The 20,000-nt window shown below is 38.2% G+C and overlaps 1 protein-coding gene across 1 annotated transcript in view; it reads left to right on the top strand.

Annotated features, from left to right (window-relative positions):
• The first annotated feature begins 12,809 nt into the window (after window positions 1-12,809).
• Window positions 12,810-20,000, top strand: part of LOC140933917 (protein FAM136A-like) — a 9,750-nt gene continuing 2,559 nt past the window's right edge. Inside the window, exon 1 of the mRNA XM_073383589.1 lies at window positions 12,810-12,911. Coding sequence (XP_073239690.1) covers window positions 12,822-12,911 — 90 coding nt within the window. The 5' untranslated portion in view covers window positions 12,810-12,821. The remainder of the gene's footprint in view (window positions 12,912-20,000) is intronic.

The following is a 20,000-nucleotide window of genomic DNA, read 5'->3' as shown; positions in this document are numbered from 1 at the left end:
GCACATATCTTCACTCCATGCAAAGAGGTTTGTGAATGTGTATTAATACACAGGATAACTTTTATTCCAAAAAGTTCCTAGTTGTTCGGTCAGTAAAGATTTGTGAATAATACATGTAAAATGTTGAACTCTTCAATTTCGGTGTCCGGCCTACAACTGTATCAATCAAGGTAGGTCTTAATAATATTTACTCATGAGTCATATTGAAATTGAAAAGAAACACGTTTTATTTCCAATCTGGACTTGTCATTCACTTTATAGTTGATCTGTAATAGTCTTACCTGCACAGATCCGCCTTGGGCATATTTTTTTTTTTGGCCAAATCCATAGGAATATATTGTTTTTATTAATGATTTCCTGGGGAAATTTTTTTTTTTACTTTTGCCCCACCCCCACTGCCCACATATCCCTAATGCACAGGGTGTTTCAAAAGTTCGTTTCGATTTTTTATTCGCTTAAATTTCACTAATTATTAAAAAATACCTTTTCTAAAACTTTGTATGTTATTCATAGTTCATTGAACATTGAATATCTAAAATATTAGTAACCAGAATGTCTTCCTGTATGTATTTGTCTGACTTTTCGGTGAGGTATAGGATGTACGAGCTCCCAAAGCGTGTCCAAAGTCACATTTTTCCAGGCGAAGTGTAGTCACTGTATTAGCTTGTCCAGTGTTTAAGGGGCTGGATCTTTGTATCTTGTCCCGTCTACGATAATTCAGATGGTCTCTAGGGGGTTCACATCACGTGAGTTTGCCGGCCGGTCTTCCTTCGGTATAAAGTTGGCAAATCCTTCTGACACCATGCTTGCGTGAAGTGTGCACCGCCTTTTTCTCTTCAAGGCTTTTCAACCTTTTTTGGTAATTTATCCTCATACCGTTGTGCTCGAAACTTTGATCGATAATGTGACATTAAAATTATTTTACCTTTCTGTTTGTGAAATTATTACACATTTACTCACACCCTTTTCGATAATGTTTCTCACAAATTTTGTGAAAAAATGGCCATCCACTCCTTAGTTTGTCTTCTAACATTCTAACATTGTCTTCATTTGACCACTCGTTCGGTCATTGTTCAGACTTCTTCGACAATTTGGCAATTTTTGTTTTGACTGAATGGCCAGAAGACCATAAAAATAGATGCCTAAGCTCTAGCACAAACATTGTAGGCCTTCATTTTCATGAAGGAGTAGCGAAAATAAAAGAAAACGATAAAAATACCAAAATCGAAAACCTACAAAATGGGCAGGAAACGTATGGCGGGAAATCCTCGCGTACGTGTACAGTTGGGGCAAAACTTAAAAAAATATATAATTTCTTCAAATTTTAGTTTGAAATTGCTTTGAACGGTTATTTTAATAGATAAATTTGTTACTTGAATCAGTTTACATTTGCCTAAAGAAGTATTAAATGCTTTGCTCAAAATACAATTTACAATCGGAACGAACTTTTGAAACACTCTGTAATTGTAATGTAAAAAAAGCGGTTTTTTCATAATACGCCTGGTTTAAGACAAAACGGTTTTTCGCTTCATGAGAATTGTACCGGATCAATTTTTTTGAAAGGGTTGCTAATATTCATATGTCTTTATTTGCAAACAAAAATAACGTTGCGTGATCCTGATTTGTCACGAATTAATTAAACAACAAAGTTAGTTTACTTTGAACTGATTTGCATAGCTCGACAGTACTCACCAACAGTGCTCACTCTAAAACCTTAATAATGTGTGCTTTTTCTATAGAATCTTAACATGAGGGATGGTGAAAGAAAATGTATCTGTAGCTACATCCTTTGACGCTTTTATTAACAGCGAAAACGCAATTTTCAGCTTTCTAGTCACATTGCTCACTTTGAAATGGAGAGAAAAAATAACAAGATAGTTTTTCCTTACTGAATCAAGTGTGTACTGTTGCATTCACTTTACGGAATGGCCTTTTTGTAGCATGTTATTTCAAATGCAATCAATATTTAATTGAAATATACTTAGCTGTGTTTCATCTATAGTACGAGTAGTCCCCCATTTTCCCTTAGGGATAGTAAAGCGAGCGAAACGCGAGCGCGCGTGAAAATTACCCCACGCGAGAAAAGGTGACACGCGGCGGGGAGAGAGAAAAACTTGCTATGTTGAGAAAAAAGTTTCAAAGGCCATTGTTATTGCATGTGATCACCTACTTGTCTCCCATATGCCTAAAGGGCATAGGAAAAATGGAGAAAACAGACTTTTTTTACCTAAAACCAGGGTTCAGATAATCATGGACAAAAGTCCTTCAGTTATGTAATATTTATGCAATATTCTTTTATTTTTCTGTCATTTCTGGGTTCCGTCATTAAACAGTGCATCCTTTTCGAAATTTTCTTGCAGTTCTCCCTCCCCCCACCCTATACAAAGTTGAAAATCGGAAAAAAAAAATGTGGATACACGCGTCCAACTTTGTTTGTGGGGAGAGGGGAGGGTTTGGGCCTGTCAGTTCAAATTGGAAAACGCACTAGAAATGCAAAAGTGTCTCAAGACTTTGGTCCATGATTGTAGATCCCAGCAAGTCGGTTGGTATGCGGGACAACATCTCCTCACGCCTACTACGCCTATCTACGCCGGGCATTACAGATGAAGTAACTCATCTCATCAATTATTTCATCACGACTCAGTCAATACCCACTGAGTGGAAGAGCAGTAATATCATCCCTGGGGACAAAAAGGGCAGCAAATCTGAAAAATCCAATTATCGCCCCGTTTCCATCTGACTTCGTTTTCAAAAGTCTTTGAGAAGACTATTTTTGATCAAATGTATGCTGCAATAGCTCCTTTGCTTTCTCAAAAGCTCTCTGGGTTTCTAAAGGGTTATTCCTCACTGATTCCTGTTCTCCTGCTTTCTTAAAGATGACAGAGGACTGGCGTGTTAGCCTGGGTGCTAAAGATTCTGTTGCTGTTGTTGCAGTGGACCTCAGCAAAGCATTTGATAGTGTCAATCACAACCTCTTGTTGGCTAAACTAAAAGCCTACGGTTTTTCAACTACTGTTACCAACCTAATTCGTGAGTATTTGAAGGGAATCGCCAAAGGGTAAAGATTGAGGGTACTTGTTCTGAATTTAAATGTGTCAAAGCAGGTGTTCCCCAGAGACCTCTGCTTGGTTCATTATTATTTAACATATACATAAACGATGTGAACTACAGTGTCTCGAACATGGCAAGACTATATGTTGAAGACTATATGCCGATGACACCACCGGATACAATTCTGATCACGGCTTCGTCTTTAGTTCTACAGTTCATGGTCAATATAACTTGTCCGCGCTGTCTACATGGTTCAAACGAAATTTACTCTTAGTTAATAAACCTAAGACTCAAGCTATAGAGTTGTAATTGGTCGGTAATTCTTTACTTCTTCTCTGTTATTACTCTTATAAACTGGTACCCATTCCCCTCTCTTCCAATCAGATAACCATGTCCCTTGTTCAATGCTAGTGTTGAAAATCCTAGTAAGCAAAATGAAACCTTGATTTACGATCATTTAACGAACCTCTATAAACGAAGTCCTCGGTAAACGAAAGATGATTGCCAAACAGACCAACAAGGATAAAATTTATGCGTACAGTGGTTTTAAGCAGTTTTGTTTGCCTGTTCTTGAGTTTCTAGAGCCGTAGCTATATAACAGCTCGGTACTGAGACATCGTTTAGATCCGGGAATGCTGGATTTTGTGAATTAATTATTAACTACCCGTATACCTCGAGATAACGAACATTTTGAACATGTTGGTTGTTTTTTCGAAAAGTCGTTAAATCAAGGTCTTCGATATAACGAACCCTCGATATAACGAACAAATTTCCCCACTTACTGTAAGTAAGAAAGTAACTAAGTAAGTAGTTTATTTATACACGTAACGCCTAAGAGTTAACAAAAACTCGTACGAACGTGCACGTGTAGAAAAAAAAACTACTAAAACCTAAATAAAACAAAAAAAGGAAACTTTAACTACTTAAGAACTAACATCTATTTATACATAAAAAATGCCATTATATAAATATAATAATACACAAAATATGGTCATACACATCCATGGCCAAGGGAATAGGAGGTGAGCAGGCAGAGGGTTTATCTGAAGAGGATTTTATTGAGCATAGCAGTCTCCATCTCATCTCTACCTGTATGGAGGAATCAAATGATCCCTTTTGTTCCAGACCAGTAAACCATCATGAAGTGAAGGATGCCCTTGAAAATCTTAGTACTGATAAAGCAACTGGATATGATGGTGTATGCAACCCTGAGGATTTTAAAATCATAGCTGAGGAACTGGCTCCTTCACTGACTAAAAATGGGAAAACTTTCTTTTGTTCCATAGCTGCTAGTGCCCTATTGATCCCTATTCGCCAGCGTAAATGCTGATTTATGTCTTTTTTTCCAGAAAAAAGGGAAAGCAATTTGCGGATCATTATGGGTGCGTTCCTTTGGGATGATCCAGATCAGGGTCAGTGATCCGAGACCACTCAGACCAATTTTTTGTTGTTTTTGTTGTTGTTTTTAACCTGTTGCCAGGTTTTTTTATTATTATTAAAGTTTTTTTACAACAATTGCAAAAAAAAAATCCATAACATAACATGTAATAACAGAAAAGAAACGAAGCATTAATGCAACGGCTATCACTACGTATACACTACACGAAACATCAATTCTACGCTAAACATAACACAGCGCTAGTCAAACGCTAACTAGAATGAACAAACACTATACTACCAGATACACTAACACTGAATACTAAGCAAAAAGCAAGCACCACCTGAATTAGGTCAAGGTTTCATTTGCCTTAATTACACTGTTGCTCCATTCCTCTGGGATGGCGTCAACGAGACTATTAAGTAAAAAATGATCAATTAGCGAGAGGTGTAAATGCCATGGAAAGCTAAGTCCCTTGAAATTTCCATTTGAGTCGAAAGGTGAGGTCCCTAATATTTATGAATCCAGCCTGCGAACGGCAGACATTTCTCCTCGCTCATCGCCTATGAATCCAGCATCAATTAATTTATGGTTATAAACTGAACAAGAATCAATACAGATGAATCTGCTATTCCACAGGAATTGATTAATCAGGCCCTTAGCTGGGGTTTGAGAAGGGGTGTTCGTATGCGAATATTTCTTAACAGCGGGAAATACTGCGAGCGCCAAAGGCGCGAACCTCTAAGGGTTTCTTGGGGCAAATTGCTCCCCCAGAAAATGTTGAAATCTAGAAACCTGGAAATGCTATTTTCAGTAGTCTCCACTTAAATATTTCAAACTCGATCAACTCTAAAATAACAGGTATTTTTAGTCATAACAACAATATTTCAGTTTGACTTGGAACATTCATACACAGTGATACATACCGGCTAAGTACACGAAACGTTTTACAAAACTAGACTTACTGTGCTGCAAGGTGTCTCGGAGCAAAAGCTTACGCCCCGCATGCAGTTCCCGGGCTCCGCTGTCTTTGTACTGAAAGCATTGTCAAACGTCAATATGTATGAAACACATATCACTTAGCATCTCGCAAGTACTACGTACAAGTTGAGGGCTACAAGTCTTCCCTTTCGGTCCCTGGATTCTGGTGTACCCCAGGGCTCAGTACTGGGCCCACTATTGTACGTGTTAGAAACTTCTCCAGTAGCTGACATCATCAAGTCTCATGATTTGCAGTACCACTTCTACGCTGATGATACTCAGCTCTATATCACCTTTAAAACTGACTCCGCTGATGATGCGTGCTTGGCTAAATCAAAAGTAGAACACTGCATAGAGGAAATTGACAGGTGGATGATTTCAAGCAAGTTAAAGTTGAATGATGATAAAACAGAACTTATTGTTTTGAGCTCTAAATTCCGTCCAAGACCCTGTCTCAGCAATGTTCAGATTGGTAGTGAGTGTATAGAGTACAGCAATACTGTACGCAATCTAGGTGTTTTATTTGATCAAATTCTATCTTTCGGGGAACATGTAAGCAAATTATGCAAATCATCTCATTACCATCTTAGAAATATTAGCAAGATCAGAAAATAACTAGATGAAAATTCTACTGAGACGTTAGTCTATGCATTTGTTTCATCAAAGCTGGACTATTGTAATGCTTTACTTATTGAACTTCCAAAATACCAAATAGACAGACTTCAATCCAGAACTGTTACCTATGGCGATAGAGCATTTAATGTATGCGCTCCTAAGCTATGGAATGAACTGCCTTTTCAGTTGCGCATGTCGTCAAATATACAAGCATTTAAATCAGGACTGAAGACAATGCTTTTTAAAATAGCCTATCTTTAGATGGGCATTTGCTTTATTATTTTGCATACTATTATGTATTTTCTTTTGTTTTCTATTTTTTTGTAGTGTGTAAGATGTAATCAGTAATTATTTTTTAATTATATATAATTGTAGAAATTAGAATAGTAGGATGAAATTGTAAAAACTATTTTATAGTTAGTATAAGGTTTAAAATTGTAAAGCGCTATGAATAATTAGTATTAATAGCGCTATATAAATGAATTATATTATTATTATTATTATTATTATTATTATTATTATTATTATTATTATTATTATTATTATTATTATTATTATTATGTAAAATTTAGCACAGGGATTTTCCCTGGGGAGAAATATCCAGTCAAGTCTCATCCCGAGACCTCAGACCTCCAGCACCTTTCTGAGGATATGTACCGATCCGAGGAGTGCCGACTTTTGCATCGTTCTTGTTCGGTTTTTAATTCCTAGTTGCTCCAAGTGGCCTGCCAGCTTCTTTGACACTGAACCCAATGCACCTACAACCACTGGCACCACTTTGTCCTTGATTTCCAGATCCTTTGAATCTCTCTTGCCAGGTCTTTGTACTTTTCACACTTTCAGTTTCTTTGCAGAATATTACTATCTCCGGGAACAACTATGTCCACAATGATTGTTTCCTTTGCCTTCTTTTTCTGAATTACAATGTCTGGCCTCCTGTGATTATTATTATTATTATTATTATTATTGTTGTTGTTGTTGTTGTTGTTATTATTATTATTATTATTATTATTATTATTATTATTATATTATATCACCTAGGTCCCCCAAAATCGTATTCCCCGCCTTTCGTTTTTCGAGACTCCAACTGTCAAATCCGGAGCGCCTGTTAAGGAAATATCTTCAATGGTGGGATTATTTTGACTACATATAATACCAGGCCTCTAGTTTATACTGGGGCCACAAAATGGGCTACTTAATTATCAGCTCACAACGGAACTATTCCGTTTTGTAAAGCAAACTTTGCATCATCGTAGGGAGGAGGCCTTCAAATAAATTGACAACTTCGTCGAGACTCTGGATCCCGTCTGGATAGGCATATCGTAATTGATATGCATGATAACCAGTGAGGAGAACTTACTCTCACTCATGGTACATCTCATGTAATTGTTTAGCCTTCTCATTGTGCTGATTGAACGCTCGCACTCGCACGATGAAAATGCTCCTTCATTGACCTGCAAAGGGGGTTTCGTTCGAACCCCTCGAACCTCTCCCCCTCCCTCCTACAGATAAGATCCAATCTAAATTATTTTATTATATAAACACCAATGAAATACCAGGTGAGCTTTCGCGCGAAAACTTGGTATCTTGACGTGTGAAAATAACATGTTATCTTCACATGTGAAAATATCACCGTTGCTATGGTTTCTTATTTTTACATAAGCTCGGATTCCTTTGTTCTTTTCGATGGGAATATATTACATAACCCCCGAATCAACTGTCTGAAAAACTTGGTGCGGCTTTCATTATTTGAAGGGAAGAGCGGGGCTAATGAACAGCTAATTAAAATGCGAGGGGATTATGTATTAATATGCGAGCACTTATCCCCCTTGCATATTAACACATAATCCCCTCGAATTTTAATAGCTTTTCACAAAAAAACAAATTTACAAATGTTTATTGGAAATTTTAAACACGACACTATAATTACTAAAATTAAGCCGAGCTGAGTTTCTTTTGCGCCGTATTCACGGATTTTCTTAGTTGTTGGTTCATCGATTTCCTCAGCCAGAACGAGAGTCCGAAATTGAATGTTCAGCGTCTCTAAAATTCTACGGTCCCACGAAAGTGTCGCTGTCATGGTAAGGTGTTCCGTTCTTTAACCAGTCATCCCAAACTCGTGTACTCCATGAAGACATGTAGTTGACCTCTTTGTGTTTTGTGGTATTCTTGCTTCATTCCTTCTCAGTTACAGTAGTGAACCCTCGCCCGGAATCTTCTTTATCTGTAAACACGCAGGTCGGTCGAAAGATCCTTGGTGCGAAAATTTTAAATCGTCAACTGCTTGCACAGGTAGCCCTAGCTCGAAATATGAGCATCGGCGAGCATCGGCATTGTTGCGTAACATTCAAAATATAAGGATTTGTATGGGAAAAAACCCTATCGTTTCTGTAACCTACGAAAATGAAAAGATTTCAATAAAAAACAGCTTACCTTGCTTAAAATGTGTGTTACATCTCTCCTGTGTGGTCCACGGGCCGATTTATGGCCGTTTTATGGGTTTTTATGTAAGCGGTTTACGAATTTGCCCCCACCTGGCTTAGATAAAAGGGTCATAAAAGTCTAGGAAATACTTCCAACTGGTTGTATCTGGGTTTAAATACCTCTTTAAGCACATCAGTCCTGTATGCACTGCCACATTAATCTTTGGGTGCCAATCATCGAGTCCAGGTCGGGCATTTAATATTTTAAGTCCGCCTTTTTCAACAGCTCAGCATTAGTTCATCACGTGATCAACTTTCAGTAAACACGGAAACAGTTTGCTTTTGATAAATTTTGTTAGCACGAGCTGAAAGAGCATATTAAATTTGATAACCTGTAAATTTTTAGCGGTATATCTCAAAAGTAGCGATTGCAATGGCTGCCGAAAGTTAGAATGATTTGTATGAGAAAAATCTAATCAGCGATAAGTGAAAATATTAAACAAAATAAGCAAGGCTGATTTTACAGTCGGGAATATAAAGAAAAAAATTACCAATTTTTCGGAGGGCACGGCCTTCGTTCTTCAGGGTCTTCACGTGTTATTATAGTATCATATTGCACGCTCAAAGGATCTTGTTTACTGTGGGTAATGTCGACCGAGATATCGGTCGATATAGCGGTCGATATAGCGGTCAACTCTCGGTCGATAGTCGGTCGACACTCGGTCGACAGTCGGTCGATACTCGGTCGACACTCGGTCGATACTCGGTCGACACTCGGTCGACACTCGGTCGACAGTCGGTTGATATAGCGGTCGATAGTCGGTCGATAGTCGGTCGACACTCGGTCGAGACACGGTCGATAGTCGTTCTAGATGTGTCTCGGCCGATATAGCTTTTCGCTCACCAACACTTCGCCGACTTTTCGCCGACACTTCGCCGACATTTCACCGACATTTCGCCGACACTTCGCCGATAGTTGGTCGATAGTTGGTCGATACTTGACCGATGTATCGGTCAGTAATTGGTCGACACTCCGTCGATGGTCGGTCGACACTTAGCATTTCCTACACTTTTTTGCTTGGAAAACAAGAAATTAGAAAGCATTTTCTAGCTTGGACCGAACTGTTTTTTAAAATAATGTTTCGGTTCGCTTCATAGAGTAATCGCACCTCGCACTGCCACATGTTCCCCCATCGCACGATAACAGTAATTAATGACGTCTTTGCTTTAAAAAAAAAAGCCATTGGACTCACCTAATAAATTAACACACGACTGATATTCGAACGACAGTTAACCGATATACCACCGACAGTTGACCGATATACCACCGACAGTTCACCCATATACCACCGACAGTTGACCGATATATCACCGACATATGACCGATAGCAAGTCGAGGTGCGTCGTCGAAATATCGACCGATACTCGGCCGATAGTCTATCTCACTATCGACCGACTATCGACCGACTATCGACCGACTATCGACCAACTATCGACCGACTATCGACCGACCATCGACCGACTATCGACCGACTATCGACCGACTATCGACCGACTGTCGACCGACTGTCGACCGACTATCGACCGACTGTCGGCCGACTGTCGACCGACTATCGACCGACTGTCGACCGCTATATCGACCGCTATGTCGACCGATATCTCGGTCGACATTACCCACAGTAAACAAGATCCTCAAATTGTAACGTCTTAGTTTAACCTCATCATTGTCTGATGTAAGACCCCAGACCCTGAAGAAGGAAGCACTCGGATCATGGTAGATCAAGTGAGCCGATGAATTCCTGTCCAGGGTGGATTCATCAGTTCATTTGATCACAGGCGACCCAGACGCAGTATGTGGCACTGAATGAATATATTAATATTCACATGGACAAATTAATGCGATAAGTCGTCGAAACTCCAATGAACTAAAATAGTCCAAAAGTCAAAATATAACAAAACAAAGCTAAGATACCTTCAACTGAACGTATCCTTGTCTTTCCTGGCCGGTTAAAGTGGCATTTTGTTGAGTTTTGCAATTGTAGGTACCATCTACTAAAGAAGAATTAAAGGCTGGCTACAAAACAAACAGACCATCTCCACGCGCCTTCACACGAAGCGCTATAAATTCGAGAATAATCGACGAATCCGCTCCAAATAACCATCGGCTAATCTGCAGGTAACGTGTGCTCCTGCTTCTGGCTCGCTTGCTCCACAAAACCCATCGCAACTGCACAATAATTGCTCGCTCATCAACAACCACTGTTGACCTTTACGCTTCGATATGACCGCAAACGACCAGGTTTAATACGCGACGTGAATATTCAAGCTTAGCGACCGCGTTCGCGCAACAATGCAGCACTTGCTATGGGAGGGATGGTACTATTGCTTCTAGGTCAATCAATCGGGAAAATAATATTGAAGCCCTTGTAATTTTTAAAAAGATCCAATTTGCCCTAGGAGCACCGAACAGATACGAATCTTAAAGCAGAGCTAAAAAAAATGAGCGGCAGTGGAAAAAGTGAACAAGAACATGTACCACATTTTCTCCATAAAAAGTGAAAACCAGGAAGTTTTCTGGACGTTTCACGTTGCAGTCATGCAAATCAATGACAAGGAAATGTACAAGAAAGTGTGCTGCAATTAGACCTACTGTTGTTTTTCACAGTTCTGGTCAAGGGCATCCAACTTTTAATTTTTCACATTTCACTCACCGGGTTAGGCTATTTTTCGTAGAGAGTAAAATGGAATCCTAAAATTTTCGGATTCAAAAATGTGATGAAAGAAGGTATCTGAAAAATTACCCCCTTCGTAATACGTTAAATTGCATCTAAAATTTTCGGGAAAATAATTCTGAATTCCTCGTAATTTCGAAAGACTCAAGTTCCTCTAGAATGGCCGAACACTGAGATGCAAATTTTATAGCGCCACTTAGAATGCATTTCTATAGAGCTAAAAGTACTTTATGAACAGCTACAAAAGTGTTTTCAAAGTATTTGAGGAAACAGTCGTTGGGTGGCCCTGTCTCGTTGCCTTCTTCGCTTAGCATTACACGATATATTTTATATTTAGTATGAGCAAACTATAAATCATTAGCTTCGCTTTTAGCCCTCCTGACTAAATTTATGTAAGAGCTGTTTAGAATGCATTTTTAGATCAAAGGTACTCTGGACAGCCTTAAATGTGTTTTCAATGCATTTAGGGGGAAATCATCGTTGGGTGCCCCTGAGTTTTGAGAATAATAATAATAATAATAATAATAAAAGATATCGCGCACATAAATTTTACTTTACGATATCTTCAGCTGTATCTTCTATTCAGCTGCATAGCCGGGGCCAGATTTTGCCTTTTTCCTGGGCGGACAATTCTCGTCCTCCTTCACCAGTTTGGACAACATATTATGGAGTAAGACGTTGTTAATCTAAGCAAATAAGTCTGGTAGAGTCAAGAACCTATGCAAGCGGCTGGACGAACAATGTGACAGCAGCTGAGACAGCGAACGTTAGAAGAATTTGAACTTGAAAACCAGGGCTGCCCTGGCCTACCCGATTGATTGACCTAGAAGCAATAGTACCATCCCTCCCATAGCAAGTGCTGCGTTGTTGCGCGAACGCGGTCGCTAAGGTTGAATATTCACGTCGCGTATTAAACCTGGTCGTTTGCGGTCATATCGAAGCATAAAGGTCAACAGTGGTTGTTGATGAGCGAGCAATTATTGTGCAGTTGCGATGGGTTTTGTGGAGCAAGCGAGCCAGAGGCAGGAGCACACGTTACCTGCAGATTAGCCGATGGTTATTTGGAGCGGATTCGTCCATTATTCTCGAATTTATAGCGCTTCGTGTGAAGGCGCGTGGAGATGGTCTGTTTGTTTTGTAGCCAGCCTTTAATTCTTCTTTAGTGGATAGTACCTACAATTGCAAAACTCAACAAAATGCCACTTTAACCGGCCAGGAAAGACAAGGATACGTTCAGTTGAAGGTATCTTAGCTTTGTTTTGTTATATTTTGACTTTTGGACTATTTTTGTCCATGGGAGTTTCGACGACTCATCGCATTAATTTGTCCATGTGAATATTAATATATTCATTCAGTGACACATATTACGTCTGGGCCGCCTGTGATTTGATGTAATTATGATTGACGGCAGCAAAAAATGCAATTGCGAAGGCGGCTTTTGAACTTTAGAGTTCGCATGTTTGTGAAAAGCGCAGTAAGGAAAATAGCCAAAGGTTTCGCTCTGACCAAGGGCTAACGCCCAAGGTCAGCTTTGAATCGATTTAAATCTTGGTTCAGGATGCTGGTCCATACTCGATCTGCATACCCCACCCCGCCATTTGCTTCACTTGGGTCCAGTCCTTTGTAACTTTTGTTTCCAATATGGCGACCAGTGCAGCTCAAACACGTGTGAAAGAAGAAGTTGAGAAATCGATCGAAAAACTCGAAAGAGATCAGCTAAGAGGACTCCAGGTCAGTAAGAATCTTCTGGATCATAAATCCTTTAAACTTAAGATTTACATTCAACGTTTTTTGTGATCTGAATGCCAATGGGTTACATACCGATACTTGGGACACTGTATGATTTGTGGATGTAAATAGATTTTTATAATATACTTGGTGATATATCAAAGTTGTTCCTTCCAAAACTGGGGGCTTAAATGGCCTAAGGTCAGCAAAAAAAGGCGAGGAATTTGCATGAATAAAAGAAGGCTTTAACTAAAATGATTACAATACTATTAAATCAAAAGAAAGAAAAAGACAGTCAGAAAACTCACGACTGAAATACAATACTTAACAACTAATTTACAATACTTAAACAACTAATTGTTATGACTACTAAATTTACAAACTCTTGATAATATATTCCTATAAACCATACAAACGAAATACACCTAGTATAGTCCCTCAAGGTATACAAAATTGGTGACAGGAGACTTGATTAAACTATTAACAAGTTTAATTATTTGAGCATGGCTCAAACACAGTAATCGAAACGGCTTGTTTTGACGTAAAAGTGCAATAGGCACGCAATATGCGCTAACGTAAACAAGGCAAGTAAACAAGCAAAGCGAGGTAAATGTCTGCCATACAAACGTCATTCGACACTACGTATTCTCCTTCATCATTTTCGTAAAGTAAACCAAAATCAGTGTTTTCCCCAGGTATTTAAGGCTAGGCGGGCCACTTGGCTTAATTCACTGGAAAATCGTTGCCGCCTGGCTTAAAACCAAAGATTTATCCGATTACATGTTTATGTTAACATGTAGAACTAGGTACTTCAGGGACAAAATCACTCAATAACGTCGATGAAACATTGTCCGTGGTGTTTTTACTTGTGTATTTTCTCATAATAAACTGATTGTAAAAGTGATTTACCATTGGATGAATATGTTCAAACCTGTGATGCACTCTTTTCACCGAATGGCAACCATCTTGAAATTGACCGACAAACATAAGGGCCCTTCAGGGAGCTTACACAGAGTAAGAACTAAAATTCCAGGGCCCACATTTCAAGCAGTATCCTAACTCACAATGGAAAACTTAGACAGTCAACCCAAGATGCGTGGAACAAAAGAGAAAAGCTTGTCAAAGCAAATTGATTTTTTTTATTGTACAAGCATTATCAAAAATCTGAGTCAGAAGACCCCCTAGCCTTCCCAAAATCCTAGGGGGAACACTGAAAATCCATAAAATGTGTCTACGGAATCTCACGCAAACTGTAGTTTTTTTAAATCCTCAACACTCCCAGGCGGATTCTCAAAAAGAACCCTTCTAGTATCGCCAATTGACCACTCCAGAAAATATGGTAACCATAACATACCAAAATGCTCTTTGTTTGTCACCCCCAATTTTGCATAAACATTGTTTCAGTTTCTCTTGGGGCCATTTTAACTCCCACTCCCATTTTAACTGTCACTGAAGAAAATGCTGATGCAAAATTTTGGAGTGACAAACAAAGAGCATGATGGTATATTATGGTATTTCTGGAGTGGTCAATTTGAACTTGAATTTGCATCACCATATTGACACATGCAAACTTTAAAAATAGAATACTCTCCCACGAAAAACCTGAAAACAACCCTAGACAGCACATGATCAAAACATGTTCGTACGGAGCCAAAAAGTTGTCAATTTCATGACAGAGACTAACCAACAACGTTTCATTGGCCAAAACTGACAGGTTGAATTGTGAAACTACGTGCAAAATTTGTCGCACTTCAAGGATGGTAGTAATCCAATGATATCATTTGTTGCGAAATTTTTCAAAGCAGCAGTAAGAAGCAGTTTGGATAAAATTTGCCGATGGTGTTTCGAGGAACGTATTGTTGAAGTCGTTATCGACGGTTAAACTTACAAATGCACACACTATTCGCAGTAGACTGAGTGTTTTCATGATGGGCTGGCCCGCGAACTCAAAGAAAAACAAAGGAAATTGTTAAGACATTCAAAGACCATGGACCTCACAGATGCGACAACAAATCAGAATGTCAGGAGTGTACTTGTAAAATCGATAAGAGTTTGAACAGAAGAATGTGTATCAAGTCTGAGAGTCACAAGATTTGTGTAGCTGGTAATCAGTGTGACAATAGTGATTTTGATTTTCACAATGCGAAACACAAGGAGCTGCCTGTGATAAAAGTCTCTCCCGATGAAGGAAGAGAAGATTGTCAACAATTGAAACCAAAAGGGACCCAGGCTTCTTTGGGAATTACTGTGACAGCAGTAACAATCATAATATTCTTCTTATTCTTTCAATTTTGTTTAGCAGAGTGACCGTTAATGTACTTGTTTTTGTATTGCGCGTTGTGTTTTTCATGTAATTGTGTATCTTGTGACGCGGTACATGTACGACGCGCGGCATCGGGATTTTGCATTATCAGCAAGTTTTGTGTCAAGAGTGTTTTGATGCCAGTGAGGTGACGACAAAAGAAGGTATTAAGCCAATTGTACAGAAGGAAAATTGTTTTGTGGACAAAATAAAAGAAATTGAATTGAGATCTCGTCGTGGAAAATTTATTTATAACAGAACTTACAATTATCCAGTTGGTTTAAATAAGGTTAGTCATTTTTCACGACACAGTTGTGCACCTAGCAGACTACTGATGAAGAAATTAAAATCTTTGTTAAAGAAAACACGGAAAGTGAGACTTCTTGTGTGGAAGGGAATTCTGAAAAATACACCATTGTCGCTTAAAATTCATTGTTACGTCAAAAATAGAAATGGTTTATACTTTAACCAGTACACACGAAGATCGTCTGCAGCTCTGATCATGATCTGCCTTCTTTGTAATCGCTGAATTTTTCTTCGCCTTTTTAATTTTATTGTCTAAATCTTTCTTCTGTGGTTCTGATCTGCGTTCTCTGAATCCTACTATGCGACCCGCCATATTTAATCCCAGTTGTTTTTAACAGCCAATCAGAGAACTCCTTGTAAAAAGCTGCGTGTTATCTGTTAGGTGGGGTGAGGTATCAAAATAGGGTTTTAAGTAAGTATTTGTCCCTTTGTACATGCAACTATCCATTTTATAGTGCTTACAAGAGTTTGATTCACCAGGTTAATTTTGGCCAATTTAAGCTTTCTACTGATATTGAGAAGAATCCAGGACCTTCAGTTTATGTAGATGCTACAAAAACTATTCATGTTCCATACTTTCAAGGAAACGTTGTATTTGGGGAAAATGTGGGACAACAATGTGTTGCAATGAGTTTTTGCGCTTTAATTTATAGTAAGATAAGAAGGATTACTTCAGTTGATGATATGATTCAGTTAATGACTGTTGGTAACCTTTATTATGTTCTAGTCTGTCATTACTTGCAAGACAATCTCTGTTAATGTTAACAGAATTGCCAGAAATGGTTACAGTGTTTGAGCGATTTTTCCAGCTTGAATACAGTGAAAGTTATACTTGTAACATGCACAGTGATGCCAGAATTAAGGGGTATCACTACTGTGTGCCACTTGAAACACTCTTGGCTCTGAACTACAACTCATTCATTTTAACTGTGGGAATTATTGGTGTTGATTCTCATGCTAGAGATATGTATGGTAACAGTCATAGTTAAGGTTTATGTGTATAATTTGTTGGAAATAACATCCATGCATAAATTACCGGTAGTGAAATAATTATTTTCAGAGTCCATAAACATGTAGGAATGAGGATATATATGAGCTTAAAGGCATTCATATTGTCAACTTTTGAAGTTGATCTTTGTTCAAGTAGTGTTGAATACTGTAGTATATCAAATGTTAGTAGTTTATACCAATGTTCTTGTAAACAGTGCTGTGCTATAGTAGTTTATGCAATGTGTTTCTCTCTGTTATTAATCCATAAGGATACTGGACCTCAGGAACTTTATCTACCCTTGCTAGTAATGGGAATACACTGTACGTACACTGTGATGGGTGTGAAAAGATATATTATGCCAGTTGATCTTCCTGAAATGAGAGTATCAGTGGAACTGAGATCAACCTTACTTTTTGCAATGTAAGCAATGATGTCCTAAGTTGCAATTTGGCTAAGAGCAAATCTGTGTTGAAGATGTGCATTTCAAAACATTGTAATGAAGTGACAGGATTTTCGTCGTGGATTGGAACATACTGTATAAGGTGTGAAGTTCAGCAAAGAAGTAGAGTAAAGGATTTATCTTTTCTTGTGGGATATGATGACAGTTAGGTGAAAGACTTGTTAAAAGTATCAAAAGCATACAGTCATTAGTTGAAGAAATTTGTAAAATTAGAGTAAGTTAAATTGTCAAAGACTACAACATGAAATACATTATGCTCATGTAAAATTGAAAGCAGTGAAAGGAAAAAGATTGTGAGGAAACACAGGTATAGTTCATTTGAATATTGTGAGATGGATCTTAAAAAGAAACATTTAGTTACAAGGAGAAAAGAAAATAGACAGATCAGGGTATAGATTTTTGCATTGAACAGTATAAAAATAAAATAAGAAAAGGTCTTTTTCATATACCGTATTTATTCGATTAACCGCCCTGGGCGCATATTAAATTTTTGGACCTTGAGAGTGGGTGCTTATTCGAGGTGGGCACTTATTCGAGGCTGGGCGCTTATTAAATTTCCACTATTTTCAGCAAGTGTAGTATGTTTATTTTGTAACAAATCAAAAAAAGTTAATAACAAAATGCGAAGATGTAACAAAGCAAGTTTCTGTAAAATACGCTGAAGAAAATTCCGTCTTTGGGGAAGTCTCTAATTAGTACTTATTCATTTTTGTTTGGTGGGAGGGCGAAGGGGGGTAGGTTTTGGTTGTGGGCGCTTATTTGAGTTTGAGTGGAAGGGGGAGGGGGTGGGCGCTTATTCTTGGGTGGGTGCTTATTAACTTTTTCTGCCTTTAGGATGGGCGTTTATTCGAGGTTGGGCACTTATTCGAATAAATACAGCATGTTGTGTTTGTAATCGATAACTTTACAAGAGATCAGTGCACATTTTTGGCAAAAGTAAAGATTCGCGTCAAAATTTGTTAAGTGTGCAGTCTTCATTTGATGGAAAACAGTATGTTTGTAAAACATGTCACTTAATACAGACATTTTCTATCAGCACCTCAGTGCAACTATTAACAGATTTTGACTCTATTACCAACATCCAATAAAAACAACCCCATGTAGAAACCCAGCAACTACCTCACAAACTACACCCATTATCTTAGCAATCAACTTCCAATATAATTCCACGCCTACTAACGCCACTCATCTCAACTAACCCCTCAAATATACAATACCACTGCACTACCCACATATCCCTCATACACATAACAAACTTCACATACACTTAATTACTACAACTACGCCTAAATAAACACTCCCATAGGGTCTTGTTAAGTTTAAACTTGATTAATCTAACGAGTAATTATCAAATACTAATTATGACTACTAAATCTACAAACACTTGATTTTATAATATATTCCTATAAACCATACAAAACAAGGAAATACGTCTAGTACAGTCCCACAAGGTAAACAAAATTGGTGACAAGAGATTAGATTAAACTATAAACTTAAGGGGTATAAATTCTATAGCCCTTCATCAATTTATGCATGGGCTAAATAAATTTTGTACTCAAAATGTGCAGTCTTAACTTTTTTTAAAGTTACTTACTATGTTATGCACTAGTCAATTGCAACCATGACCCCCAAATGCCCCGGGGAATAGTGGGAAAATTTACAGCACTGCTGTACCTTTGTAATTTGAAGGATTTACCCCAGGCCCTAGGGACAGATTCACATGACAATAACCCCTAACTAATAAGCTGTCTGTCAACAAACCGCTATTCAAGTTTAACAAGTGACTCACCTTAACTGATCAAATATTTGAATTGAGTTATGCATCATATCTCTCCTCCACACAAAAACAAAAAAAAAGCCATATATGAACTGAAAAACTTTCAGATACTAACCAAAATGAGTTCATCAATGTATGACAGAGATTCATGTAATGGTCTACAAATCATAGGTTCAAAAAGTTAGCTTTATGCGTATTGTATTAAATGTTCAAAATCAAATTTGTTGATTTTGCCAGCTTCAAATGCCTTTTTGGACAAACACATAACAGAAATAGAGAAACTTTGTGCTCATGGGTACGTGTGTTTGTATTTTATTTAAATTTCTTCCATCATGTAGTAATGCTAGGACTGAAACAGCCATATCATAAAAAGCATAGCCCAGAGAAGTTTGGGTAGCAGTTGGCAAAGGATCATGGGGCGAACTATTGAGGAGCTTGAGCAGTACAGCTGGACGGATCTCCGCGATCCACGTCTTCTCGCCAATTTTAGCCATAATTATGCTAAAATTCAGAATACTTTTGAATAAGACAAATTTATCCTATCCAAATTGTTAATTTTTCATGAGGGAGTGGCTGAATTACCTTTCAAACTCTGCTAGTTTGCTTTGAAAGTTAGCCAGGTCACAGCCTTCATGAAAGCTTGACGACATCGATCATGGTCAACTGACTCCCCACCCTGGGGATAGATGTGTGTAGCTGTAAATTTTTGGTAATTTCCCAGGAGCTAGTGCAAGAAATAAATGTAATATCAATGTATTTGTCCCATAATTGCTCCTTAAAATCCCCACTATGGGTGGGGGTTTGGGGGTTCGGGGATGCAATTGACTAGCGCATTAGCAAAGAAATTATTAAATTTAGTAGCTATACATGAAGGGTCTGAGATGAGTGACTTGGAAAATTGTGCCTTTGTGTTGCCCATTTAGAGATTTTCAAGGAGAATTCAATCAAGTTCATCAAAAAATGCAAAAATGAAGTTAAATCAAGCCACCAGATGCTAGTTAAGGTCGTTTGGCCAAATTAATGATTTATTTGTTTTCAATAATAATTATTGATCTTCTATGTACTTGTAAACAATCGAAGATTGTGGCAGTTTAGGTTTCACGGAGTGCACCTCAATCACGATTCACAATTCATGGACACTAAAAATAGTCAATCAGAGCATCACGAAAATAGGTTTGCCCCCCCCCCCCCCACCCAGTTTTGTATGAATAGTGTCGTCAAAATCTGTAATAGTCACTTAAGATCACTTCTGAACA

The sequence above is a fragment of the Porites lutea genome, chromosome 4 (genome assembly GCF_958299795.1).
Source record: "Porites lutea chromosome 4, jaPorLute2.1, whole genome shotgun sequence".
Classification (NCBI taxonomy): domain Eukaryota; kingdom Metazoa; phylum Cnidaria; class Anthozoa; order Scleractinia; family Poritidae; genus Porites; species Porites lutea.
This window is presented reverse-complemented; position numbering and strand designations above follow the sequence as displayed.